Source organism: Balaenoptera ricei, chromosome 4, assembly GCF_028023285.1.
Source record: "Balaenoptera ricei isolate mBalRic1 chromosome 4, mBalRic1.hap2, whole genome shotgun sequence".
Classification (NCBI taxonomy): Eukaryota; Metazoa; Chordata; class Mammalia; order Artiodactyla; family Balaenopteridae; genus Balaenoptera; species Balaenoptera ricei.
Window position 1 is genome coordinate 28,445,626 of NC_082642.1, and position 27,283 is coordinate 28,472,908.

The 27,283-nt window shown below is 40.1% G+C and overlaps 1 protein-coding gene across 1 annotated transcript in view; it reads right to left on the reverse strand.

Annotated features, from left to right (window-relative positions):
• COL6A5 (collagen type VI alpha 5 chain) overlaps window positions 1-27,283 on the reverse strand; it is a 111,513-nt gene that overhangs the window by 41,001 nt on the left and 43,229 nt on the right. Inside the window, exons 20-32 of the mRNA XM_059921933.1 lie at window positions 25,051-25,086; window positions 24,487-24,549; window positions 22,984-23,046; window positions 21,909-21,971; window positions 20,543-20,605; window positions 19,050-19,100; window positions 18,927-18,962; window positions 17,166-17,228; window positions 15,537-15,599; window positions 13,305-13,340; window positions 13,149-13,185; window positions 3,516-3,527; window positions 146-633 (exon numbers count right to left, since the gene is read on the reverse strand). Of these exons, the coding sequence (XP_059777916.1) occupies window positions 146-633; window positions 3,516-3,527; window positions 13,149-13,185; window positions 13,305-13,340; window positions 15,537-15,599; window positions 17,166-17,228; window positions 18,927-18,962; window positions 19,050-19,100; window positions 20,543-20,605; window positions 21,909-21,971; window positions 22,984-23,046; window positions 24,487-24,549; window positions 25,051-25,086 (1,074 nt within the window). The remainder of the gene's footprint in view (window positions 1-145; window positions 634-3,515; window positions 3,528-13,148; window positions 13,186-13,304; window positions 13,341-15,536; window positions 15,600-17,165; window positions 17,229-18,926; window positions 18,963-19,049; window positions 19,101-20,542; window positions 20,606-21,908; window positions 21,972-22,983; window positions 23,047-24,486; window positions 24,550-25,050; window positions 25,087-27,283) is intronic.

A 27,283-nucleotide genomic window follows, 5' to 3' on the forward strand; every position in this document is an offset into this window, starting at 1 on the left:
GGATTTCATGGACCCTGGCAACAATACAGCTGTGAAAATTGCAAAGGGGGTCAAAAGGCCACATCTGTCCCCCTACTCCCCAGTATTCCCGTCCTGCCAGTACCAATATCTTAAAAATAAATACGTTGACCAGGGAAGTACTTACCCCAAAAGCCTCGTCAAGGGAAACCCTTTCATTAGAAGCAAAGACTGCAGGGCTGATGTCCATGGCGCTAAACTCCATGGTGGCCGTGATGATGGATGACCTACTGGCAGATTGTCCATTGCTAAAAAACACAGCGACTCTCTGCACATTGGCTCCTCCTAACGTCCGCTTGAAGATGTTCCGAGCCACAAACTTCATCGTGTTACCAATATCTCGGACTTCCCCAGAGTTTTGATATTTAATTTGGGAAAGAAGCTGAAGGAGTTGCTTCTTGCTATGGTAGTCAGACCCACGGATGAGGTAGCTGGTGCCTGAGTCGAAGGAAACCACGACAACTCTTGCTCCCACAGGGCAATTATTTTCCCTGATGTGAAGGTCATTGACAATAGAAATGATGATGTCCCTCGTTTCATTAAATCTCTGCTCTGTGATATCGTAGGACTGGTCCAGGGCAAATACTAGCTCTGTTGGATACACTGGACACTTTTCTACAAAAATGAGAAGCAAAAGTATTAAGTTATTTCACTGGGTCAAAAGTCTTTCCCATTCCCTTTACTCCAGTGAGACAGGTTGACACTGAGGTCTGGGAAAATGCAAGTGTCACGTAAACTCTGGAACCAGAGGTACCCACATGTAAAGGGAGGAAAAGACTCTCCTTTGTTAGCCTGAAGGTGTTACCTAAATACAGAGCAGTGATATTTTGCTATATAATGCTCAGGCTTCACTGCCCACCATCAGTGCTATTTAAAAAGAAATTGGAAGGAGTATTTGGGTTAATGGAACTTCCTGTATCCTGATTGTGGTAATGATTACATGAATCTATGCATGTGTAAAACTGAACAAAAGAGTGAATTTTACTGTATGGAAAAATTTTAAAGGAAACTATGGCTTATCAGAAAATCTGAAGGTAAGGGAACCCTCTTGCACTGTTGGTGGGAATGTAAATTGATACAGCCACTATGGAGAACTGTATGGAGGTTCCTTAAAAAACTAAAAATAGAATTACCATATGACCCAGCAATCCCAACCCAATATACTGGGCATATACTCTGAGAAAACCATAATTCAAAAAGAGTCATGTACCACAATGTTCATTGCAGCTCTATTTACAATAACCAGGACACGGAAGCAACCTAAATGTCCGTCGACAGATGAATGGATCAAGATGTGGTACATATATACAATGGAATATTACTCAGCCATAAAAAGGAACGAAATTGGGTCATCTGTAGAGACATGGATGGATCTGGAGACTGTCATACAGAGTGAAGTCAGAAAGAGAAAAACAAATATCGTATATTAACACATATATGTGGAACCTAGAAAAATGGTACAGATGAACCGGTTTGCAGGGCAGAAATAGAGACACAGATGTAGAGAACGAACATATGGACACCAAGGGGGGAAAGTGGTGGTGGGTGGTGGTGGTGGTGGGATGAACTGGGAGATTGGGACTGACATGTATACATTAATATGTATAAAATGGATAACTAATAAGAACCTGCTGTATAAAAAAAAATAAAATTCAAAAAAAAATCTGAAAGTTTATTCTCTTCAAAAATCTTCAGAAATGATCTACTAATAATGATAAAGTCAGCTGGAAGATTTTCATCCACTTATGTGCAAATATTTATTGAGTATCCACCATGTGAAATGCAGGGTAATATGTGCTGTGAGATACATATGAAGATGAACAAATGCAAGTTTGCCCTCGAGGAACTTGTCTGGGGAGGATCATGATATTGAAAGGTAGAGAGTGATTATTATTCTTCACAGGGATTCAGAGGACAAAGAGACTGTTTCCAGAGAGAGAGGATTTCAGGGGCTTTGGGATGACAGCGAGGGTGGCAGGAGGAAGGGGGCAGCACAGTTGACCATGGCAGGCTTTCAACGAGCTATTATAAAGATGGGACTGTCTGTAGTCTCCAACTCAATCCTAATAGTCTTATGATGACTGCACTTTGGGAATTTCATAGGTAATCTGCCCTATGTATCAAACCAAACTTTTCAAAGTCCTTGTTAAAGTCTGAACACAGGAAGAGAAAATAAAATTATTTAAAAATTAAGCACCCCCTCATCTACATCTACTCTCCCCAATCTGGCTAACTCTCAAAATGCATTAAACTCAAAATATAGCATCTCCCAACCGTTGTTCCCAGTAACAGAAATAGAAGAGGAAGTGTTGATTTCGAGATGTGTTTTGAATCAAAACATTTTGCTGCGAAGAAATTTTTTAAATATGCAAGCCAATAATGAACAAGACAATGAGAAAAATGTACTATGCCTTATTTCTTAGCCCTATACTAAAAAGGTTTAATGAAGTGGTAGATAGCATCTTCAGAGCTGACTTATCATCACAGATTTTCCCAGAAGACAGCACCAGTTTCCATTTATTTTTAATCTCTCCCTTTCTTAGTGCCCAGCAGGGTACCTGATAAATTTAATTCAAACCCCTGAAGTTTTACTGAGTGTTTAGATTTACTAAGTTTTTTGTTTTTTGTTTTTTGAATAAAGTGAATGGTGCCAAACTTTGGGATGAGCTCAAAGATCCGGTGGATCTATGTCAGCAGGCCTCTAGGAGACCAGGAGCTCTTGGAGTTGACTTAACCAGCTCAGGGGTGACATCATCCGAGGGGTCTAAGGCACCACGGAACACCGACTGCAGTCTAGGCCCCAGGAAGACCATCCTCCATCCTCCGGGTCAGGCTGACGAGTGGTGGGCACGTGGAGGTGAAAGGTGTGAATGGAGGTCAGAGGGAGGAAAGGAAACATCGCCCGTCCAAGGAGCCAGTGTTCACGGACTCAGCAGCAGATGGAGCAACAGAATGGGTCAGGCAGTGAGCAGCCCTGCACTGAATTGTCCAACAACACAGGACCTACCCCGTGAAGAAAATGAGTTGGAAACTGGCAGGACCTGGAAAGAACAGCAGTGTGAAGGGTCTGGGAGCTGGCAGTCAGCATTTTATAGTCAGGTCCAAACACGACACTTAAAATTATAGTCATAATAAGTGTCTGCACAGAAGGAAGAAGTCTCTTTTCCCGTGGAGATGAGAGTTTCTTTTTTTTCCTTTGTGAAGTGTTTATTCAAATATTTTGCCCATTTACTTTTTTTTTTTAATTTATTGAAGTATAGTTGATTTACAGTGTTGTGTTAGTTACAGCAAAGTGATTGAGTTATACATACATATATATATCTATTTTTTCCAGATTCTTTTCCCTTATAGGTTATTACAAAATACTGAGTATAGTTCCTTGTGCTATACAGTAGGTCCTTGTTGGTTATCTATTTTATATATAGTAGTGTGTGTACGGTCTTGTCAGAATGCAAGAATTATTTCAGCAAGCTGCATAATATGGTAAGAATACTCACCTTTCCAACAAGCTATAAAGAGGAGAGAGAGAGAAAGAGTCTGTTAACATTTTTGCAATGCTGACTAAAAATAATCCAAAAAATAAAATTTCAAAAAAGTTTAATATTCTGTTTAATTGCAAATGGGGCTAGTTTCTAATTACAGGAAGCCAAGGTTAAAGGATGGAGGAGGGTGGACACAGAAGTTTATTATTTTGTGGATCTTCCTGACCTTTCCTCCTTGTGAGCTGTGGCCAGCAGACATTAGCAGAATTCTGCTTGAAATTTGAATCACTGATCACTTGTTTTAGAAACAGAACAGATGAGCCTCTGATTAAAAGGTAAGATAGCTAATATTCAATTTGTTTTGTCTCTATTTTACAGCCTTCTGAGAGCCATTCAACAAGGCAGGACTAAAATACGGGGTCTTATTTTCTTCACTGATGAACACCTTGGGAACCTCTATTTTTCTGCAGAGCTGTGGGGATTTCCAAGTGAACTTTGTCTCTGCTAAAAAAAAATACAGCTCCTGTGTTTGAGTGATCGTGTATCCAGACTGGGGGAACCCCCTGCTTTCTCCCAAGCATCTGGTTTCTCCAAGTGATTTACCTGGTAAGCGTGAGATGTAACAGGGGGAAATATTGGCAAATCTTGAAGAAAGCACAGGCCTGACAATTTCCATGTTCATTTTACTCAATTCCTAGGAAGCAAATGAATCACTCCGAGACTATAAAAGATTTTACTAGCCCTGGCAACAAACTGGTCATCCATCCTGCTGGCCCACAGCCCACAAACCCTCTCACATCAACCCCAGGAACATTTTTGTTTGTCTTCATCCTGCAGTTGCTGAGATGCTGACTGCCAACAGAGAGCACACAGAACCCACGGCCTCCTCTGCATCTCAAGGCCTGAAATAGATCTCTCTTCCTGACTGAGAAGTCCCATTTGTTAACTTCCAGCCCAGCTGTGAGGCCAGAAGAACAAACTCTAGAATTAGGTGCATTTGTCTGAGTTTCAGTCTGGGGAAACTACTTGACCTCTTTTAGGGTGTTTCTTTTTTTTAATTTAGTTTTTCCTGAAAATTCTCTTTCTTATGTCTCTCCTAAGACTCCAATTACTTGGGCCCTCCTGTTTTATCCCCAACCTCCCTTTCTCTCTCCATTCTCCCCAGCTTCCTAGATCTCTTACTTTATTCTGGGGGAAGTTCCCACCCACCAGCCCAGGGCCCTCATGCCAGTGCAGCTGGAACTGCTGTAGGGCTGAAGAACAAACATGGTGGAGCAGGAGTCCAACCTTGCAGGGCATCTGAATTAGCTCCAAAGGCCTGTCACCCAAACCCCTATCTCAGTTCTGCATTCTAGAGTTCCATGCTCTCTGATCAGCACCCTGTCTGGTTATAGACTCCGCCCACTTCCCGACAACCCACTAATTTCCTGGCTAACTCCTTTCATGCAGTGTTGGAAAATGCCCTCACATCCCAAATCCTCCAAGATAGATATTCACCTCCCTGCCCCTTCCACCCCTTGGGTCTTCCTTGATTTAGATCACACACTCCTCTCCCTACAATAGCTCCCCCCTTGTCCTCTCCCTGTGCCCCAGGCTGGTTCTCACCTCCTCCCTGTGCTGGAGAGCCTTTCAGCTCTCAAGTGACATCTTTGACATGGGTTCCCCCACTCAACCTTGGAGTTTTCTCCATTGACTGCTTCTTGCCTCTTTCCAAGTTGCCCACACTTGGTGGGACTTCCTCATCTCTGCAGTGCCATTTTTTCTGGTGTTGGGCCCACTCTTTTTGGTAATGCATCTCCCTGGGTTCATTCTTTAGAATTCCATTTCTGTCTCTCTAGTTTCACATCCTTTGGAAGCTCATTCATCCCTGCGGCTCTAAGGACGTTAGTAATTTCAGCTTCCATTCTGCCTGTAGATCATTTCACTTTAGGGTCTACACAGCATTCCTCTGCCTCTAAAATGTTTAAACTCATCACTTCTTCCTACCAAAAGATTTTCTTCGCAATTCTTCCTCTGCCTCCTCATCCACAGTGGTACCAAACCTCTCCCGCTGTGGCCTTAGAGTTTTTATTTATTTATTTATTTTAAATTTTATTTTATTTATTTATTTTTTTATACAGCAGGTTCTTATTAGTTATCTATTTTATACATATTAGTGTATATATGTCAATCCCAATCTCCCAATTCATCCCACAACCACCCCCTCCCCCCTGCTTTCCCCCCTTGGTGTCCATATGTTTGTTCTCTACATCTCTGTATCTATTTCTGCCTTGCAAACTGGTTCTTCTGTACCATTTTACCAGATTCCACATATATGCATTAATATACGATATTTGTTTTTCTCTTTCTGACTTACTTCACTCCGTATGACAGTCTCTAGGTACAACCACGTCTCTACAAATGACCCAATTTCATTCCTGTTTATGGCTGAGTAATATTGTGCTGAGTATATATGTACTACATCTTCTTTATCCATTCATCTGTCAGTGGACATTTAGGTTGCTTCCATGACCTGGTTATTGTAAATAGTGCTGAAGTGAACATTGGGGTGCATGCATCTTTTTGAACTATGGTTTTCTCAGGGTGTATGTCCAGTTGTGGGATTGCTGGGTCATATGGTAATTCTATTTTTAGTATTTTAAGGAACATCCATACTGTTCTCCATAGTGGCTGTATCCATTTACATTCCCACCAACAGTGCAAGAGGGTCCCATTTTTTCCACACCCTCTCCAGCATTTATTGTTTGTAGAGTTTTCCATGATGCCCATTCTAACTGGTGTGAGGTGATACCTCATTGTGGTTTTGATTTGCATTTCCCTAATGATTAGTGATGTTGAGCAGCTCTTCATGTGCCTCTTGCCCATCTGTATGTCTTCTTTGGAGAAATGTCTATTTAGGTCTTCTGCCCGTTTTTTTGTTTTTTTTTTAATTAATTAATTAATTAATTTTTGGCTGTGTTGGATCTTCGTTTCTGTGCGAGGGCTTTCTCTAGTTGCGGCGAGCAGGGGCCACTCTTCATCGCGGTGCACGGGCCTCTCACTATCGCGGCCTCTCTTGTTGTGCAGCACAGGCTCCAGACGTGCAGGCTCAGTAGTTGTGGCTCACGGGCCTAGTTGCTCCGTGGCATGTGGGATCCTCCCAGACCAGGGCTCAAACCCGTGTCCCCTGCATTGGCAGGCGGATTCTCAACCACTGCACCACCAGGGAAGCCCCCTGTCCATGTTTTGATTGGGTTGTTTGTTTTTTTAATATTGAGCTGCATGAACTGTTTATATAATTTGGAGATTAATCTTTTGTCCATTGATTCATTTGCAAATATTTTCTCCCATTCTGAGGGTTTTCTTTTCATCTTGTTTATGGTTTCCTTTGCTGTGCAAAAGCTTTGAAGTTTCATTAGGTCCCATTTGTTTATTTTTGTTTTTATTTCCATTACTCTAGGAGGTGGATCAAAAAAGATCTTGCTGTGATTTATGTCAGAGTGTTCTTCCTATACTTCCTCTATGAGTTTTATAGTGTCTGGCCTTACATTTAGGTCTTTAATCCATTATGAGTTTATTTTTGTGTATGCTGTTAGGAAGAGTTCTAATTTCATTCTTTTACATGTAGCTGTTCAGTTTTCCCAGCACCACTTATTGAAGAGACTGTTTTTTCTCCATTGTTTATCCTTGCCTTCTTTGTCACAGGTTACTTGACCATAGGTGCGTGGGTGTATCTCTGGGCTTTCTATCTTGTTCCATTGATCTATATTTCTGTTTTTGTGCCAGTACCATACTGTCTTGATTACTGTAGCTTTGTAGTATAGTCTGAAGTCTGGGAGAATGATTCCTCCAGCTCCATTTTCTTCCCTCAAGATTGCGTTGGCTATTTGGGGTCTTTTGTGTCTCCATACAAATTTTAAGATTTTTTTGTTCTAGTTCTGTAAAAAAAATGCCACTGGTAATTTGAGAGGGATTGCATTGAATCTGTAGATGGCTTTGGGTAGTATAGTCATTTTCACAATATTGATTCTTCCAATCCAAGAACATGGTATATCTCTCCATCTGTTTGTGTTATCTTTGATTTCTTTCATCAGTGTCTTATAGTTTTCTGAGTACAGGTCTTTTACCTCCTTCGGTACGTTTATTCCTAGGTATTTTATTCTTTTTGTTGCAATGGTGAATGGGATTGTTTCCTTAATTTCTCTTTCTGATCTTTCATTGTTAGTGTATAGGAATGTAAGAGATTTCTGTGCATTAATTTTGTATCCTGCAACTTTACCAAAATCATTGATTAGCTCTAGTAGTTTTCTGGTGGCATCTTTAAGATTATCTATGTATAGCATCATGTAATCTGCAAACAGTGACAGTTTTACTTCTTTTCCAATATGTATTCCTTTTATTTCTTTTTCTTCTCTGATGGCCGTGGCTAGGACTTCCAAAACTATGTTGAATAATAGTGGTGAGAGTGGACATCCTTGTCTTGTTCCTGATCTTAGAGGAAATGCTTTCCATGTTTCACCATTGAGAATGATGTTTGCTGTGGGTTTGCTGTATATGGCCTTTATTATGTTGAGGTAGGTTCCTTCTGTGCCTACTTTCTGGAGAGTTTTTATCATAAATGGGTGTTGAATTTTGTCAAAAGCTTTTTCTGCATCTACTGAGATTATCATATGGTTCTTATTCTTCAATTTGTTAATATGGTATATCACATTGATTGATTTGCATATATTGAAGAATCCTTGCATCCCTGGGATAAATGCCACTTGATCGTGGTGTATGATCCTTTTAATGTGTTGTTGGATTCTGTTTACTAGTATTTTGTTGAGGATTTTTGCATCTATATTCATCAGTGATATCGGTCTGTAATTTTCTTTCTTTGTAGTGTCTTTGTCTGGTTTTGGTATCAGGGTGATGGTGGCTTCATAGAATGAGTTTGGGAGTGTTCCTTCCTCTGCAATTTTTTGAAGGGTTTGAGAAGGATAGGTGTTAGCTCTTCTCTAAATGTTTGATAGAATTCACCTGTGAAGCCATCTGGTCCTGGACTTTTGTTTGTTGGAAGATTTTTAATCACAGTTTCAATTTCATTACTTGTGATTTGTCTGTTCATATTTTCTATTTCTTCCTGGCTCAGTCTTGGAAGGTTATACCTTTCTACGAATTTGTCCATTTCTTCCTGGTTGTCCATTTTATTGGCATAGAGTTGCTTGTAGTAGTCTCTTAGGGTGCTTTGTATTTCTGTCGTGTCTGTTGTAACTTCTTCTTTTTCATTTCTAATTTTATTGATTTGAGTCCTCTCCCTCTTCTTCTTGATGAATCTGGCTAATGGTTTATCAATTTTGTTTATCTTCTCAAAGAACCACCTTTTAGTTTTATTGATGTTTGCTATTGTTTTCTTTGTTTCTATTTCATTTATTTCTGCTCTGATCTTTATGATTTCTTTCCTTCTGCTAACTTTGGGTTTTGTTTGTTCTTCTTTCTCTAGTTCCCTTAGGTGTAAGGTTAGATTATTTATTTGTGATTTTTCTTGTTTCTTGAGGTAGGCTTGTATTGCTATAAACTTCCCTCTTAGAACTGCTTTTGCTGCATCCCATAGGTTTTGGATCCTTGTGTTTTTGTTGTAATTTGTCTCTAGGTATTTTTTGATTTCCTCTTTGATTTCTTCAGTGATCTCTTGGTTATTTAGTAATGCATTGTTTAGCCTCTGTGTGTTTGTGTTTTTTACATTCTTTCCCCTGTAATTGATTTCTAATCTCATAGCTTTGTGGTTGGAAAAGATGCTTGATATGATTTCAATTTTCTTAAATTTACTGAGGCTTGATTTGTGACCCAAGATGTGATCTATCCTGGAGAATGTTCCGTGTGCACTTGAGAAGAAAGTGTGATCTGCTGTTTTTGGATGGAATGTCCTATAAATATCAATTAAATCTACCTGGTCTATTGTGTCATTTAAAGCTTGTGTTTCCTTATTAATTTTCTCTCTGGATGATATGTCCATTGGTATAAGTGAGGTGTTAAAGTCCCCCACTATTATTATGTTACTGTCGATTTCCTCTTTTATAGCTGTTAGCATTTGCCTTATGTATTGAGGTGCTCCTAAGTTGGGTGCATATATATTTATAATTGTTATATCTTCTTCTTGCATTGATCCCTTGATCATTATGTAGTGTCCTTCCTTGTCTCTTGTAACATTCTTTATTTTAAAGTCTACTTTATCTGATATGAGTATTGTTACTCCAGCTTTCTTTTGATTTCGATTTGCATGGAATATCTTTTTCCATCCCCTCACTTTCAGTCTGTATGTGTCCCTCGGACTGAAGTGGGTCTCTTGTAGACAGCATATATATATATATATATATATATATATATATATATATATATATATATATATATCTTGTTTTTTTATCCATTCATTGAACCTGTGTCTTTTGGTTGGAGCATTTAATCCATTCACATTTGAGGTAATTATTAATATGTATGTTCCTATTACCATTTTCTTAATTGTTTTGGGTTTGTTTTTGTAGGTCCTTTACTTCTCTTGTGTTTCCCACTTAGAGAACTTCCTTGAGCATTTGTTGTAGAGCTGGTTTGGTGGTACTGAATTCTCTTAGCTTTTGCTTGTCTGTAAAGCTTTTGATTTCTCCATTGTATCTGAATGAGATCCTTGCCGGGTAGAGTAATCTTGGTTGTAGGTTCTTCCCTTTCATCACTTTAAGTGTATCATGCCACTCCCTTCTGGTTTGTAGAGTTTCTGCTGAGCAATCAGCTGTTAACTTTATGGGGGTTCCCTTGTTTGTTAGTTGTTGTTTTTCCCTTATTGCTTTAAAATTTTTTTCTTTGTCTTTAATTTTTGTAAATATGATTACTATGTGTCTTGGTGTGTTTCTCCTTGGGTTTATCCTGCCTGGGACTCTCTGTGCTTCCTGGACTTGGGCGGCTATTGCCTTTCCCATGTTAGGGAAGTTTTCAACTATAATCTCTTCAAATATTTTCTCAGACCCTTTCTCTCTCTCTTCTTCTGGGAATCCTATAATGCAAATTTTGGTGCGTTTAATGTTTTCCCAGAGGTCTCTTAGGTTGTCTTCATTTCTTTTCATTCTTTTTTCTTATTCTGTTCCATGGCATTGAATTCCATCATTCTGTCCTCTTCCAGGTCACTTATCCGTTCTTCTGCCTCAGTTATTCTGCTATTGATTCCTTCTAGTGTATTTTTCATTTCAGTTATTGTATTGTGCATCTCTGTTTGTTTGTTCTTTAATTCTTCTAGGTCTTTGTTAAACATTTCTTGCATCTTCTCGATCTTTGCCTCCATTCTTTTTCCAAGATCCTGGATCATCTTCACTATCAATATTCTGAATTCTTTTTCTGGAAAGTTGCCTATCTCCACTTCATTTAATTGTTTTTCTGGGGTCTTATTTTGTTCCTTCATCTGGTACATATCCCTCTGCCTTTTCATTTTGTCTATCTTTCTGTGAATGTGGTTTTTGTTCCACAGGCTGCAAGATTGTAGTTCTTCTTGCTTCTATTGCCTTCCCTCTGGTAGATGAGGCTATCTAAGAGGCTTCTGCAAGCTTCATGATGGGAGGGACTGGTGGTGGGTAGAGCTGGGTGATGCTCAGGTGGGCAGAGCTCAGTAAAACTTTAATCCACTTGTCTGATGATGGGTGGGTGTGAGTGCCCTCCCTGTTGGTTGTTTGGCCTGAGGTGAGCCAGCACTGGAGGCTACAGGCTCTTTAGTGGAGCTAATGGTGGACTCTGGGAGTGCTCATGCCAAGGAGTACTTCCCAGAACTTCTGCTGCCAGTGTCCTTGTCCCTGCGGTGAGCAACTGCCACCCCCCACCTCTGCAGGAGACCCTCCAACACTAGCAGGTAGCTCTGGTTCAGTCTCCTATGGGGTCACTGCTCCTTCTCCCTGGGTCCTGATGCACCCACTACTTTGTGTTTGCCCTCCAAGAGTGGAATCTCTGTTTCCCCCAGTCCTGTTGAAGTCCTACAGTCAAGTCCTGCTAGCCTTCAAAGTCTGATTCTCTGGGAATTCCTCCTCCTGTTGCCGGACCCCCAGGCTGGGAAGCCTGACATGGTTCTCAGAACCTTCACTCCAATGTGTGGACTTCTGTGGTATAATTGTTCTCCAGTTTGTAAGTCACCCACCCACCAGTTATGAGATTTGATTTTGTGATTGCACCCTCTCCTACCATCTCATTGTGGTTTCTCCTTTGTCTTTGGATGTGGGGTAACTTTTTTAGTGAGTTCCACTGTCTTCCTGTCAATGGTTGTTCAGCAGTTACTTGTGATTCCAGTGCTCTTGCAAGAGGGAGTCCTTACAGTTGTTTTAAACTTGTTTTTGTTGTTGGTCTTTCCTGGCTACACACTTGCAATGACTACATTTTTATCCAGTCTCCTACAATGTCTTTCCGATTTTCCCATTTTCCATTCTTCTGATTGTGATTGTATAGGCATGATTATAAATTGAAATGGAAACATGAAGAAAGACAAATCACCTAGAATTCTACCACCCTAACACAATACATGGTTACATTTTCCCAATTCCTCTTCTAGTATTTGTTTCTATGTACATATATTTATCTATATGTAAAAATGAAGTTAATTTAATTTTCTGCTTTTTAATGACAATATTTTTCATATTTGTGTGAGTCTTCATAAAAATCATATCTGCTTAATATTTTATCAGAGGATGATGGACTATAACCCAATTATTCTATAAGTATAAACAGTCTACATATATAGTCATTTTTCTCTAATGAATAATATTTCAACAACCTCTGTATCTATAATTTTTTTCCTTTATTTCCTTAGCATAAATTTCCAGAAATGAGATCACTGGGTCTTTTTCTACCTCATATTCTCCTTGATCATAATGACAGACAACCTCTCTCTTTGTTGACCCTGCTTTATTCCTTTGCTGAAACTACTCCCTTTTTCAAAAAATTTATTTTATTGAAGCATAGTTGATATACAATGTTGTGTTAATTTCTGCTGTACAGAAAAGTGATTCAGTTATTCATATATATACATATACACATTCTTTTCCATTATGGTTTATCTCAGCGTAGTGAATATGCTTCCCTGTGCTACACAGTAGGATCTTGTTGTTTACCCTTTCTATATGTAATAGTTTGCACCTGCTAATCCCAAACTCCCAATCCATCCCTCCCCACCCCCCACCCCCTTGGCAACCACAAGTCTGTTCTCTATGTCTCCGAGTCTGTGAAACTACTCTCTTGCTGCTTCCCATCACTTCCTATAACCAGATTCAATGACTTCCATTCAAGCAGCCTTCTTTAATGAAGTAGCCAAGCAACCCCATGTCCCCATGTTCTTCCCTTTAACACCATGCCCTCCAGGCCTTTGTACATAATTGTTATACTAGTGTGAACTGAGTCACACACCTTTTGAGTTGATCACTGATTGTTTCCCACAGGCATGTTTTCTCTCCCTCTAGGAAGCACACCTCTGAGCTAAGGCATGTGCCTTTTCCTTCCTCCTTTGTTGTGAGCTGTTCCCACAGCAGGCACTCACAGCAAGCCTGCTGCTGAGGATATATGGCTTCTCCACCAGTGAGTTCAGCCTACTGATTCCACATCCCCACACTGTCTTCATCCTAAGTGCCCTCACTAATCAATGATGCTCTACGACACACAGATACTCACGACTATGGTCCTGCATGAATTGGATTAGATCACATTGCTGTACATGAAAAAGGAGAGAGAAAATAAGAAACATAAACACAGCGAATTCCAAGTGGCCATATTCATTTCCCAGTGAACAGGTTGCATTTTTGTGTGTGTGAATAAGACAATACGTACAGAATATACCCGCTGCCCTGCCATGCCTTTAGGGCCCTAGGAAAACAAAAACAGAGCAAGTTATTGGTATGTGAATTGGAGTCTTCAGTGCTCTCCCCCCACACACTGAGAGTATAAACCTTTCTGTTTCAGTGTTTGATCAATTAAGCTAATGTCTATCTAGATTGAACTGAATGATTTTTCTAGGACGACAAGAAGGAAAGAAACAGAAGTACTTTTAAAAGATACTTGTACTGCAGATAGAACATTTAGAAGGCATTTCTCATAAGAATACTTAAAATTATAAACAGCAGGCTTCCCAAAGAGTAGCATGAAGGAGAGACATTTACTGAAGTATATTTAAAACACTGGCAGCAGCACACAACCCCAACATATGTGAAAAAAAAAAAAAGACAATTACATAGCCGAATGGACATTACACAGAAGAAGAGCATACACACTAAGCTCATAAATGCTGAAAGGTGATGGTGGAAAGGAGTACAGATAATTGGGTGTGATGAGTCAGGGAAGGCTCTAAACACAGTCAGCTGCCTTTCTTGATAGTGTCAGCTTTTCTCTTTTTCCTTTTAATTCCTTTTTATCAGGATCAGCCTTCTTCTTGGCAGTTGGTTCCTAATGTGTTTGCACATATGAATTCCTTTGGGCAGCTGTTGAAAGCTAGGATGTTTGGTGGCTTCAGAAAATGCTGTCACATGCTCATGATTGCTGTACAATTTCACTGACCCCTCAGAAGCTCATCCATGAATGTTAGTGTAAGAACCTCTGTTCTAAACGACAACTGGGCATCTGTCCATCCATCCATCTATCCATCTATCCATCCAACCATTCATCCATCCAATGAACAGTTAAGTGTCTGCTGAATGCTGAGGTGGCCCACTGTGTGCTGCTGGTAGTAGCCGGAACTGTCATGGCATCCATGATTCTACCCACTGGGGACATATTTTCTTCCTGACCCAAAGCAAGAAATACGCATCTCACTAAAAGATTCAGAGACTTATTCTTCCCTTTACAAGTGACAGCAGAAAACAGAAAAGAATGCAGAGCCATTTAAACAGAGAGAGGAAGAGTTTCCAGCTAATGAATAGAGTAGGCAGCCCACACCCTACAGAAAATCAGAACTGTGGAGAGTAGGTTCCAAAAGACTGAGTTTAACAGTAACTTCGAGCAACTTCTTAAGGAGAGACTGAGAACCACAGGCATGAGACAGAGAAACCACGGTATACCAGACCAGCATGGCCAAACACAAGAGCAAGAAGATATGGGACCTCCAGGGAGAGCTCCAGAATCTGGAAAGGAGGCAAATCCAGACCAGTCCAGATTGACTCAGAGACCAGATTCTCACCCACATGACTGAGAATAGCCACCAGTTCCTTAATTCAAAAGAAAGAAAAGATTGTACCAGAGTATCCTTTACAGTGAGTTGATTACCATTCTACTACGGATTCAGTTTTCCACAAAACATCCATGTTTTTGTTTTCTTTATAAAGTTGCAAGTTAAAGAACCCCTACAGGTAGTCAGAAAACAAACACAATACACAAAACAAGAGAAGCAGTTGCTCCTGTCCTTACACACAAGGTAAGGTGCTTCCTGCACCTCACACACAAAACACAGATGGTGGCAACATTTAGTTCTTATTTGACTGTTCTCTTTAGGGGAGAGAGACATGTTAATGTCATCACAATAACACATAAGGCACTAAAATAAAGATATGGATATCTTCTCAGTGGGAGATGTGCCTGGCTCTGCCCAGGAACGCTTCTAGAGGTGCCATTTCTTTTGTAATTGAATCACAGTGGAAAGTTGCAATTTTATTTCCAAATCTCCCCAGCGTCTAAATCGAGAGGTCAGGAAGGCAAAAATAGTGGTTTGGGAAATTCTATCAACTTGTCAGGACACCTTAATGAAGCTTATGCATTCCCGTCCCTATTTTTAAACCTTCAGTAAAAATTAACAGTCACAGCTCATATTTGCATTGAACTTTATAGTTTATGAAGAGCATTCACACTTGATTATCTGATCCTCACAGCTACCTTTTGAGGTGTTTCCAACAGGACATGTCACTCCCACTTTAGAAGGAAATTGAGAGACCCAGAGACTAGTCCAAGGGCACCCAGGTAGCAAGAAGCAGAGTCTGGACTTGAACCAGTGCTTCTGACTTTAAATTCTGTGCTCATTCCAGTGGGCACCCTAGGAAGCAGCACATGCCCCTTAGTTCTCATGAGTGTACTTACTCTCCGTCCAGGAGGGCCTTGGGGTCCTTGAGAGCCTTCTTCACCTTTCAAGCCTACAGTGAGCTGCAGATAGAAATATTCATGAGTTTCCACATCCTCTATCCATGGAGACTACCTCAGCCTTAATGTGACTTTATAATTAAAAAAAATTTTTTTAGCAAAAGCAACTATTAATTCAAGTTAAGCAAATTCCTTAGGTGTAATATAAATAGCCATTCTTTTTTTCCCACAGAACTCACAGAAAAATTAATTTTTCCAATAGTTCATTGTTAGTGTATAGAAACACAACTGATTTTTATATGTTGATTTTGTATCCTGCAACTTTACTGAATTTGTTTATTACTTCTAACAGTTTTTTGATGAAGTCTTTAAGATTTTCTATCTATAAGATCATATCATCTTCAAACAGACACTTTTTCCTTTCCAGTTTGGATGACTTTTATTTCTTTTTCTTGCCTAATTGCTCTAGGACTAGAGCTAGGACTTCCAGTATTATGTTGAAAAGGAGTAGTGAGAGTGGACACCTATGTCTTGTTCCTGGTCTTAGCAGGAAAGCTTTCAGCCTTTCATTGTTGACTGTGATGTTAGTTGTGGATTTTTCAAATATGGCCTTTATTATGTTGAGGTACTTTCCTTCTATACCCAATTTGTTACGAGTTTTTATATTGAAAGGATGTTGAATTTTGTCAAATGTTTTTTCAGCATTTATTGAGATGATCATATGATTTTTATCTTTCATCCTAAATAGTCATTCTTAATTATTGGTAAACATCCATTTCCCTCTTCATTTAGTGATATCCTTTGCTCTGGCACTGGCTGTGCATTTAAATCTAAATTAGTCATAAGCTAGAATTGGTGCTTTAAACAAGTGAATACACTAGAGCATATGGCGATCTAATAAAAAACTGCCATCTACAAAGAATCAAATAAGAAAAATAATTCCCCACATATATAAGGACATGGGTTGGCTGTATCATTCCCATAACTCAAGGTGATGGATATAGATGCTAATGAAATTTGTCCAGCCAGATGTAAAATATCTGTTGAATTGCATCTCTTTCATGCTGGTAATGACCATCGATATTACACTGAAACTTTAAAATGAAAGGATGCTTGTCTTGGCATTTTGGTTTTTTAATAAGTATAACACTCTACTCTGCACTTTGCTATTTAGAACATCTCAACAGCCTTCCTTAAAATGAATACCCCAGGTGACCTTGGCTCTGGGGACTGGAACTGTCAGAAAATCCTCCAGGACACAGTAGGAAGATGTCAGCTTCATTTCCACTCACAGGGTTAATATTCTGGGCTTTAATATGTGCCCTAGAAAAGACTGGAAGACACTGGTACTTTTTAGAATAGCCTGTTATCAATCTGTAAATACTTAAAATAGTTCAGATTCATGGAACCATAGAATTTTAGAGTTGAAAGTAGCTTTTGTGTCATTAAGTTTAACTCCCATGTTATAGAAATAGAGAACTTGAAAAGATGTGTTGAAGATCACACAGCTAGGAAGTGGCATTTCAGATGACCCTGGGTTGGATTGACAATCCACATTTATAATTACAACATAAAAGCCAGAATCTTCCAAAGAAACATTTATTATTTCTGGAATTACAGGTCACTTACTGTTTGTCCCCTAAATCCTTTGGGTCCAGGCCCCCCAGGAATTCCAGGATCACCAACAACACCCTAAAGATTCAGATATAAGAAATCAAGATATTAAAATACTTGCTATGAAAGAATAAAAATAATTCTCTCCAAACCAAAATCTAATTGATCTTATAACTATATCATATATTAAATATTAAATGTCATTCCTTCTTGTCATTTAGAACTAAGTCATTGATACACCTAGATATTCTCCAAACTATTTTAATTTTCTGAGAATACAAATATTTATGCATCAATATCAATACAATGGCTATCCAATCAGTTACTAAAAATACCTAAAGAAAAATGCTTGAAAATCAAGGAAAACATATGGGGTATTGACTACATAAAGTACTAAATAATGAATTACTTCCTAAATTCATGAATCATTTCTCAAAAAGTTGAAGGTAAAAAGAAATTTATTCTGACTTTGGTGGAAAACTAATTTAACACTTATCAATATGCTAATTTAACATTTATCTGTAAATTGAAATATGCTAATTTTCTCTTTATCAGCAAATTAGAAAATTGGTCCTTTACAATGAGAACTCCTATCCTAACAGTTATTTATATAGTCCCTTCTTGAACCCTTCTCCACCTAAGGAAAGAATCTCTTTTAGTAATTCATCAATTAAAAGCACTTTTAAGGGAATCAAAAATTGGTTATTTTCCTATACTGTAGTTGATTCAATTTACTTAGACATTCTATTTTTTAATCCATAGTTTCTATTTTAATTTGAGCATCAATGATTGGAAGACATACAAGATACTTTCATTTATTTAATTAATTTTTATTGATGTATAATTGATTTACAGTGTTGTGTTAGTTTCAAGTGTACAGCAAAATGACTCAGTTATACACACACACATATATAATATATATATATTCTTTTTCAGATTCTTTTCCTTTATGGGTTTTTACAAAATATTGAGTGTAGTACTCTATGCTATATATACAGTAGGTCCTTGTTGTTTATCTATTTTATATATAGTAGTGTATGTATGTTAATCTCGAACTCCTAATTTATCCCTCCCCCCTTCCCCTTTGGTAATCATAAGTTTGTTTTCTATGTCTGTGGGTCTATTTCTGTTTTGTAAATAAGTTCATTTTTAAGGATTCTTTTTTTTTAAATAAATCTTATTATGGAATTCCAGTGTATAAAACAGATATAACCTGAGCTACTCTGGTTGAAATGGAAGGAATGTCTTGTCGTAGAGCTTGGAGGTGAATTTCAGGCTGGTAGGCAATGAGGAATTCTAGAAGATATTTGACCAAGAGAGTAACATAACTAAGTTATACTTTGGGAAAAATCAAGAGAGTAGTGTTTGGGATTAACTGAAACAGGTTAAAGTTGCAAGTAGGAAACTAATGAGAATATGGTAATCTTTCAGGTAAGAGGAAGTGAAGGCCACGATAATGAAGGGCAAAGTACAATAGCAGAAGGCAAGAGTTTTGCATGAGATCACCAGGGTAGAGAAATCAAGAAAAGGACTAAGGACTAAACTTGAGAGGGTACCTAGAGGTAGGGTTTCAAGATAAGGGACATCAGGCAGTGAAGGACATATTTTCCAATTTAAAGGTTCATAGGAGTTAAGTATGGTCCTTTCTTCATGAAGCTCAGGCAAACCGATTGTCTTGCTTTTTTTTTCCTGTTTCATTCAGATCCACAGACTTATCTTAATTCTCAAGTAGAAGGTCAAGATCATTGTAACTTTGACAAGTTATGTGTACAATACCTTTTGACCCATATCTCCAAGGAATCCTCTTGGGCCCTACGATTTTCAGCAGAGAACATAAATAAATCAACACACCATTTAATTGATTCACCAGTTAAAGAAATAATTGTTTTCCATATTTACCTTTACTCCTTTACGTCCCATAGGACCGTAGCCCGGAATGCCATAATCACCCTGTGAATATATCAGTTCATTTCAATTTCTCAAGAGTGAAAATTAATTGTAACCTATACTGGGAAGATTATGGTGTCAGGATAAAAGCACCAGGGACTTCCAGGTGGAGGGGGCCTGATGAACTTGAACTCTTGGAATATTCATGCCGTTTAGTTTTCCATACTTCCTGGTATGTGCTCTGGTACTTCTTTGGTCAGCTCCACTGTGCAGACATGACAGGAGGCAGAGTGATGGTCATTTAGGACTAGTGGAGTCAGTGGCAGTTACTTGCCTGGAAAATTAGGAGCTGGTCCAAAGAACACTGGGTGAGGAATTCCCCAAAAAGGAATTGTAAATGGCCAATAAACATATGGAAAAATGTTATCCTCACTAGTAACCAAAGAAATGCAATTTGAAACAGTAATGAGACATCATTTTTGGTCAGTAAAATTGATAAAGATGAAAGAAAAGAAAGTGACAATACCCATTGTTGGTGTGTATGCCCTGAAGTGAGCACTCTTCCTGCACAACACAAGGGTATATACGTCCTTGGAATTTTCCTAAGGACACTTTGCAATAGAGTTCAAAGCCTTAATTAAACATGTACATATTCCTTGACCCAGCTATGCTACTTCTAGAAATTTCTATGTAGAAATTAATTATGGTTTTATCCAAAAATGTCATTACATACAAGAATGTTCATTGCTGTGCTATTTTAAGACAGTGAAAAACTGAAAGCAAACTAAATATACAGTAATAAGAAGGTGGTCAAGTGAACTAAGGTATATACATTCAGTAGAATATTTTGAAGCTATTGAAAGTAACTTTGAGGGAAAAATATAATGACATGGAAATATGCCCATGATACATTGTTAATAGGGAAAAAGAATGTTTTTTTTCTATCTCCAGGACATTAATGATAAATATTTCAAAATGGTGGGATTATGGGTAATTTTTCTTTCCCATTTCCCATGTTTTATGCTTAGTCAATTTTCTACAATATCTATGCATAACATTTGTAATAAACGTTATTTTTGAAAAGAAATTAATTTTTTTCCTATTTTTTTCTTATATTGACTGCTTTATGAACTGAGACTCTGGTACAGCCAGAGCAACTAGAACAGATACCCTGTTTCTTGATCCTACTACCCTCTTGTCACTCTGGAGTTTTGCAAGAAGTCACCTGATTTTCAACTGACATGGCCATATAGGTTGTTAAAATACTGAGCTCATCCTTTATTCTCTCTGCATTCTCCTTTCCCTCTTGCTGTTCTCCCTTTGTTTTAGCAGACAGACTAGCTATAGAATGAGTGCTTCAGGGAGCAGGAGGAATGTCCCTACATCTTCCTAGGCGGTCCCAAAATACTTTCAGGACCCCAGGTGCTTAAGCTGATGGTGTCAGCCCCCTTCTCTTTACTGAGCCCTTGGAGCTGCTAAAGGGTAAGAGTCCTAAAACCTCATACTTGCTTTCCTCGCCGTCCAGCTTGCCCCAGTGGCCCTGGATCTCCAGGAATTCCAGGTTCTCCCTAGTGAGACAAGGAGAGCTTCAGATCAGTAAAAATCAAACTTGGCTCCCACCATAGGACGTTCTGTACACTAGTTGGGGACACTCAGGGTTCTCAGTGAGGGCTCAATGCTCAGTAAGCAAGGGAGTGTAGGGAATAAATAACCATCTTCCCAAAGGCAAGCAGGAAACACTAGCACAGCCCAAAGCTGGACTCAGTACTGCTTTCCCAGTGCTATAGAAAGACTAAAGGAGAAGAGAAAGAGTGGAAAATTTACTCCAGGGAAAGTGGATTCATTTGCTGATTTATTCACCCATCCAACAGTTATTTATTGTCCTGGAAAAGGAACTGTTGAACATGCCCGATGTGGTCCAGCCCTCACCAAGAATACTCTGGTTGGAACGAGAGACAATTAGGCAATTCTATACTGTGTGATAAAGTTCAGGGTGCTGTGGCAGCAGAGAGAAGGGGACTCTAAGTCAGATTTGGTGGGGCGGGCAGGCTGGCTGCCTGAAGGAAGGGAGCAGGGATGCTGAGGCTTAAAGGATAAGTTGTGTGAGCTGGAAGAAGGACCAAGGGAGGAGTGAGAATGGAGGAGGAAGGCACAGTGAGAAGCCTGGGAAGGCACACAGGAGGGAGATGAGCTAGGAAGCCTTAGAATTAAACAGGGTCAAAGGGTCTTCTAAGCTACTGGAAAGTTTGGAGATTTTCCTAAGGGTCATCTGAAGTTAAGACCAGTGACATAATCTGTGGGACTCAAATGAAAGCATGGGCCCTTAACTCAAAAGCAAACTTTCCAGACTGTGATAGCAGAGCTTGAGGCCAAGTAGGGGTGCCTTCTAAGCGAGGCCCCCTGTGTGAATGAATGGGTCCCAGGCCCACGAAGCTGGCCCTGGGGGAGGGAGCTGCTGAAAGGTTTTGAGCAGGGGAGTGAGATTCTGAACAGGCCAACGGTCTGTTCTCTAACGATCTCCAATAAGGACATTTCTGAGAAGGTAGGTTGAGTTAGACCGAGAATTGCATGCATGAACAGATCTGAGTTCTGACATCCCCCATGCCTCTGGCCGACTCTACCACCAAGTGTCTTGATGCATTCAGGAAACCAGCGAGTTGAGTTTATCAGAGTTGTTTCATGGTAGGTGAATAAACCTTGTCTCTCCTAGTGAAATGGGGCAGTTTCAGAGAGGAAGGAAAAGAATATTGGCAGAAAGCTGGTGAGTGGTTGATTGTGCTTGGATCGTGTGAAGAATTAAAATGAAAATCAAGAAAAAAAATGGAGCTACTATTTTCTCAGTATCTGAAATCTGTAAGAAATAACACTTACCTTTTTCCCCAAAAGTCCAGGCCTTCCAACACTCCCTTTATCTCCCACTGGCCCAGGAGCACCCTGAAAGAATATAGGAAACACAGATGTTGGTGCTACAGCAATTTGTACAAAACCTGTTAGATTAGTTTTGCTTTTCTTCCTGTCATTTCTAACAATTTCTTGATGCCTCCTTAACAAGAAACCCAGCCTGAAACCAGGTGACTCGGGCTACAGTCCTGGTTAGAGGACCCCAAGTCTTTATCGGCAGGGACATCGCTAGTCCAAATGGGGGCTTAGTGAGAAATAAAAAAGGCACTCTTGACACAACACATGTTATTTCTGAATGTGGCAAGTTTGTTATGGACTGATTTTGTTAGAACAAGACTGTGCTGTCATTGTCACTTTTGTGCTCTGTGCCATCCACACATATAAAATGGGATGTCAAATGTGTTTCAGTTTCCCGATCTGCAAAGGGGCAAAACGGTCTTTCACAAATATGCTGGGAAGATAACTGAGCAAACATGGGTATCGCTTGCCTTCTAAACTCTCGCTATCTGAGCTGAAAAACTGAATAGATTCAGAACATTTTTCATATGAATCTCTCACCATCCAAACTCTCATTACTTACTGTCAGAAACTTGGGAATCAAGTAGTTTCAGAGGGTGAATTCAAAGCTGAACTTAAGAATCAAATAAATTTGGGTAGCGAGGGATCTTTGCAGAGTCCATTTCAAATATCTATAGTCAATGGAGATAGGCATGGCACTGATAATTTTTAAAAGTTAGAAAAAGCAGAATAACGTATCAGGTTTTGAAATGTTCAAGAGTCAGCAAGAGGTGCATTCTTCTAAAGGCTTCCTTCAGGCGGATGAAGTGAGTTTGTGCTTTCCAAGTCAAACCCCCGGGAAGGAGAAAGACGAATGTACAAGGAATCTGAGTTGTGCTAAAGATTTGTCCCCAATTTGTCCCAAGTTAATCCCCAAATGAAATACTCCATACTAGATAATATAAAATAAACTCTACTTGAAGATGTCTTTGAAGCAAGAGGAAAATGAAGGTTGGAGACCATTTATGGTACCATCTGAGTCACGCACCTGAGGTCCTTTGTGCCCCTCGTTTCCCTTCTCTCCTTTCCTGCCGGGAAGTCCATTTGACCCCTTTGGTGGTAATAAAAGAAACACAATGCAATGAAGTCAATGAAAACTGACTTTCTTCATTAGCGCTTTTGAAACACCTGCATAGAAAAGCATCTATCCAGCCCTTCAATCAGCTTTAACACTGCGATTAAGCATGTCTCAGAAGAGGAGTTGAAAGGAGACCCAGACTCAGTGGAGCAGCTCTTATGAAGGAATTTCCTGCCTGGGTGTAAGACCTCATCCCTCTGTGGCAGGGAGAAATGGAAAAGAGACTAAAAGGAGAAATAAAACCCATAGAAGAGGGAAGTGAGACATAAACAATAGGCAGATGGATTCCTTTGATGGGGCAGGTTACCTGGGCCAAAGTGCATCAATGTGTAAAAGAGAAAGCAAGTTAGCACAAAAGGACATTTTAGCAGCAGATCCCTATCAGAGGAATTAAAGCATATTTTTTTTGTCATATTTCCCATTAAATGCATGGATCTCATATGGTTCTCTCACACAGAAAGAAAAACTAGAGGTGCTGGTACTGTTTCTCATCACCAAAGCAGTAGCTGTAAGATGTTCTGGCTGCCCAGTGCAAATGGTGGTTACAGCCCCTGGGCTGGCCTTGGTTCACAGCCTGAGCATCAGAGGGACCCTGGAGGGGCTGAGGTAATGTCACCCCTCTCCCTAAAAAGTCTGGGGATGGATTTAGGCTGGTCCCATTGTTACTCATTCTAGAGGACACCAGAACCACTCAAGAGAATTCCAAATTCAGTCTTAGTATGAAGAATCTAGAACTTTCTAGAAGAAAAATGAACTCCTGGAAAGGTCTTAGGATGGGCACATCTATGTAGGCAGATCCTTCCAGACAAGTTCAGGCTTAAAGTAGACTCCATCAGGTGACTATGTACCCATGTGTTGCAAACCATTCTCTAGGATGACCCTGGCATATTTCTGACATGGAAAAGAAACAGAGATGTCCTAATTCCAATGCCCATCTCACTAATGTTATGACCAAGAAAAAATGCAGATGACTCACATAGAGCCCTATCGGTGATATTCCAGAAGCACTGTCACCCCCTGTAGAGTCAGCTTTGGAAGAGGTGAATAATAGTTGCCAATTCCTAACTTTTCTTCATCGGAGTCTGTGTGCAGGACCTCACTTAAGAAAAATCAATTTGTTGATCTAGATACTGATTACTAACATAGTATTAAGGTCTCAATAATTCACTATGACTAAAATGCAGACATGATGCCAGGTATACACAAGAGCAAGCCTTTCTTCTATCAGTGAGCTACAAATTTTGACGGAGCAAAATCACCCACCCACAATGGGAAATGTAGAATCCCAGAGAAATGTACCATGGTGGATGGCGGGGGCAGCTTCAAATTGTCTCAGTTATTTATTTTTTATACAGAACTACATCTTCCCATCAGAATAACAGCATTATCAGTATTACAAATATTCCAACATACCTGTAAGCCTTGTAATCCTTTGGCTCCTGATGCACCTTTAAGTCCAGGGTTCCCTGGTTCCCCCTGATGGATGAGTTTTCAGTGTTAAGATTCTCTTCACATGGTTTCCATATACGTTTTCTCTTCATAGTGCTCCAGGGCTTCAGGGCATGGTACCCATGGTACCCAGGAACTGTCTTGTCTGACTCTTGGCTCATGCCCTACTTGACCTAGGATTGTACTCTTCCAAAATGTCTGAGAATTGAACTCCAGGTCATTTCTTACTCTAAGACAGAATTTCACTCTCTTGCAGTCAATGCCCAGGGTGTGTGAATAGCACAGCCTGCAGGGCTGCACAGGTCCCCTGTCTCTGAAGTGTCTGTGAAGGAGGCTTGCTTTAGGTCAGCCCTGTCCTGTGTCTGGCAGTCTAACTGATCCCCCAGTCGGTGGGGCTCATGTCCAGTGCTCAGCACTTCCTACAGCAGCCGCATCAAACACTAACTCATTGGCAGTACCATCTGCCTGTGAGACATCTCCTTGGCCTCACCTCCCACAGAGGACAGGGTGGGGGGGAAGGATACTTACCGAGGCACCCTGGACCCCCCTCTGGCCTTCTCTTCCCTGGATCAGAAAAGACAAAATGTTAGTGTGTGGGTGTCTGGATGGAGACTCCTTAGAGGCAACCTGACCTGTCTTGTCCCTGACAGACTGAGTAATGAACAGCTCGCAGAAATGGTTTCCCCGAATCACTCTCCAAAGACAAGTTTACACACTGGGCATTTAATTACCAACTAACATTTGGAGGATTGATCGCAAACCAACCCAAAAGTCATTACAGACCTAGCTCCAGTCTGACAACCCTGACAATTATCTGGGAGGCTGTTTGGAGAATGAAATCATCCTGAAGCACCTGTCTGATACCTCCCTTCTCCAGCAAATCCTACAAAGTACTGTCTGCTGATCAGAGGTTTCCTGCATGAGAACAAGCTGTGCCATATCCGTCTCACTCTGTCCTGGGTCCCTGATGGTATCTTAGGGGGGAGTACAAACTCGTTATACACAGTGCTTCCCATGGGCCCACTGGGGTTAGACTCCATGGAATTCTCCAAGGAGGAAATGGCTGATGGGGTCAGGTCAGCTCTGTGCTGGTCCAAATGCCACCATCAGGGTTGTCTGAGAAAAGCTGGTCTGAAGCTAAAATCTGGCATCACCTCTCCAGAAGCTACCTCAAGTTGCCAGTGCAGGCTCTCCACCTAGTGGCTGTCTCTGCTTTCCAGAGGGCAGCCAAGCAGGAAGAAGATCCAAGCCCCAGATCCTAACTTTCTCCCTAAATAGCAATGATGTCTGCTCTCACCCCTCACCTCCCACCTCTGTCTCGATGAGAGAGCCACGGAACATCTCACCCATTGATCTACTTTGTGTAGTGATAAACAACTATGATTATTTTATGTACAAAACAAATACTTAAAAATTCTTCCTACATTCACTTGGAAAGGTAGCCATGGAAATGATTTCAGAGCAGCAGTTTTCTTTCAACTGCCCAGCTTCTGAACCTCCTTAGAATAAAACACCTGACCAAATATCACCTCACCAGTTTGGCTGATGATTAGAATTCTTCCACGGAGGTTCTACCCCTCGATTCAGGTACTCTTTGCTTTTAAAGTGCAAATACCCTTTGGGAGAAGTTACCCATTGTAACTTGTCAGCCATTTGTACCTTGATGTGACTCACAGAACTCTTGACAGATGAAAGCAGAGCAGAAACAGTAAAGTTTGAAGCCACTGTTTCCATGATGTCATAATTCTGTCTACATTAAAAAGCAAGGATAAAATAGCATTCCTATTTTAGTAGCACAATGGTTAGGGATGTGTCCTCAGAAGTCAGACAGCCTTGAGCTCATCCCTGCCCTTTAAAGCCTGGGTGGCACAGAGCAGTTGCACAATAGGTCTGAGCCTGGCTGATTAGGAGTGAGACTCCCTGGGTTCAAACCCCAGCTCTACCATTTACCTATCCTGATCCTAGGCAACTTGTCCAAGGTTTCTTGCTTTTTCTCATCTGTAAAATGGATATAATGATAGTATCTACCTGATATATTTGTTATGAGGATTAAACAAATTAATATTTGAAAGTGATTTGATTAGGACCTGGCACAAAATATGTGCTCTAGAAGTATAAATACTATTATTTATATGTATTCCTTGTGCCTGACAGGCCAAAGGCAATGGGCCTGGAACATGGTTTCAAATGCTCTGGTTCTTAGTACATGGATCCGTTGCTTTGTCAATAGCTGGGGCAACAATTAATTTACACAGGTTGAAATTCTGTCATGTGGGAGGAGATGTCTTAGGTTTGCTTGTGTTTTTAGAATTTGTCATCCATTTAAGATCCTCTGACCATCATAGAGAAGTCTAGCCTTCACTGGAAAGGTGAAGGAGGGTGTAGAAAAGCCATTGTTTTATATCCATCCATGTTGATTTGTTTAATTACAAAGGAGAAGATGGGCAGGAAAGTGGGTGAGAATGGGGGAGGGAGGCTGAGAGCCTCCTGTCCATGGAGTGACTTAAACTCATTGGCTGGTTTGTCCAAGTAATAATCCCCTACCCCACCCCACTATTTTTTAAAAGTGCCTGATTAATGATGACAGTTATAAAGCTATTTCAAACTAAAAGTATTTTCTCTTAAACCAACAAAACTACATATTTGTCTTTAACATTTATAGCATTTAGTTCATCTTGCTGCTCTCCTGCTTCCTCTGATTAATTGTAATTCTCTTGTATGGAGAGGAGGGCAAAGTCCCAAAGAATTTCACCAGAAGCAC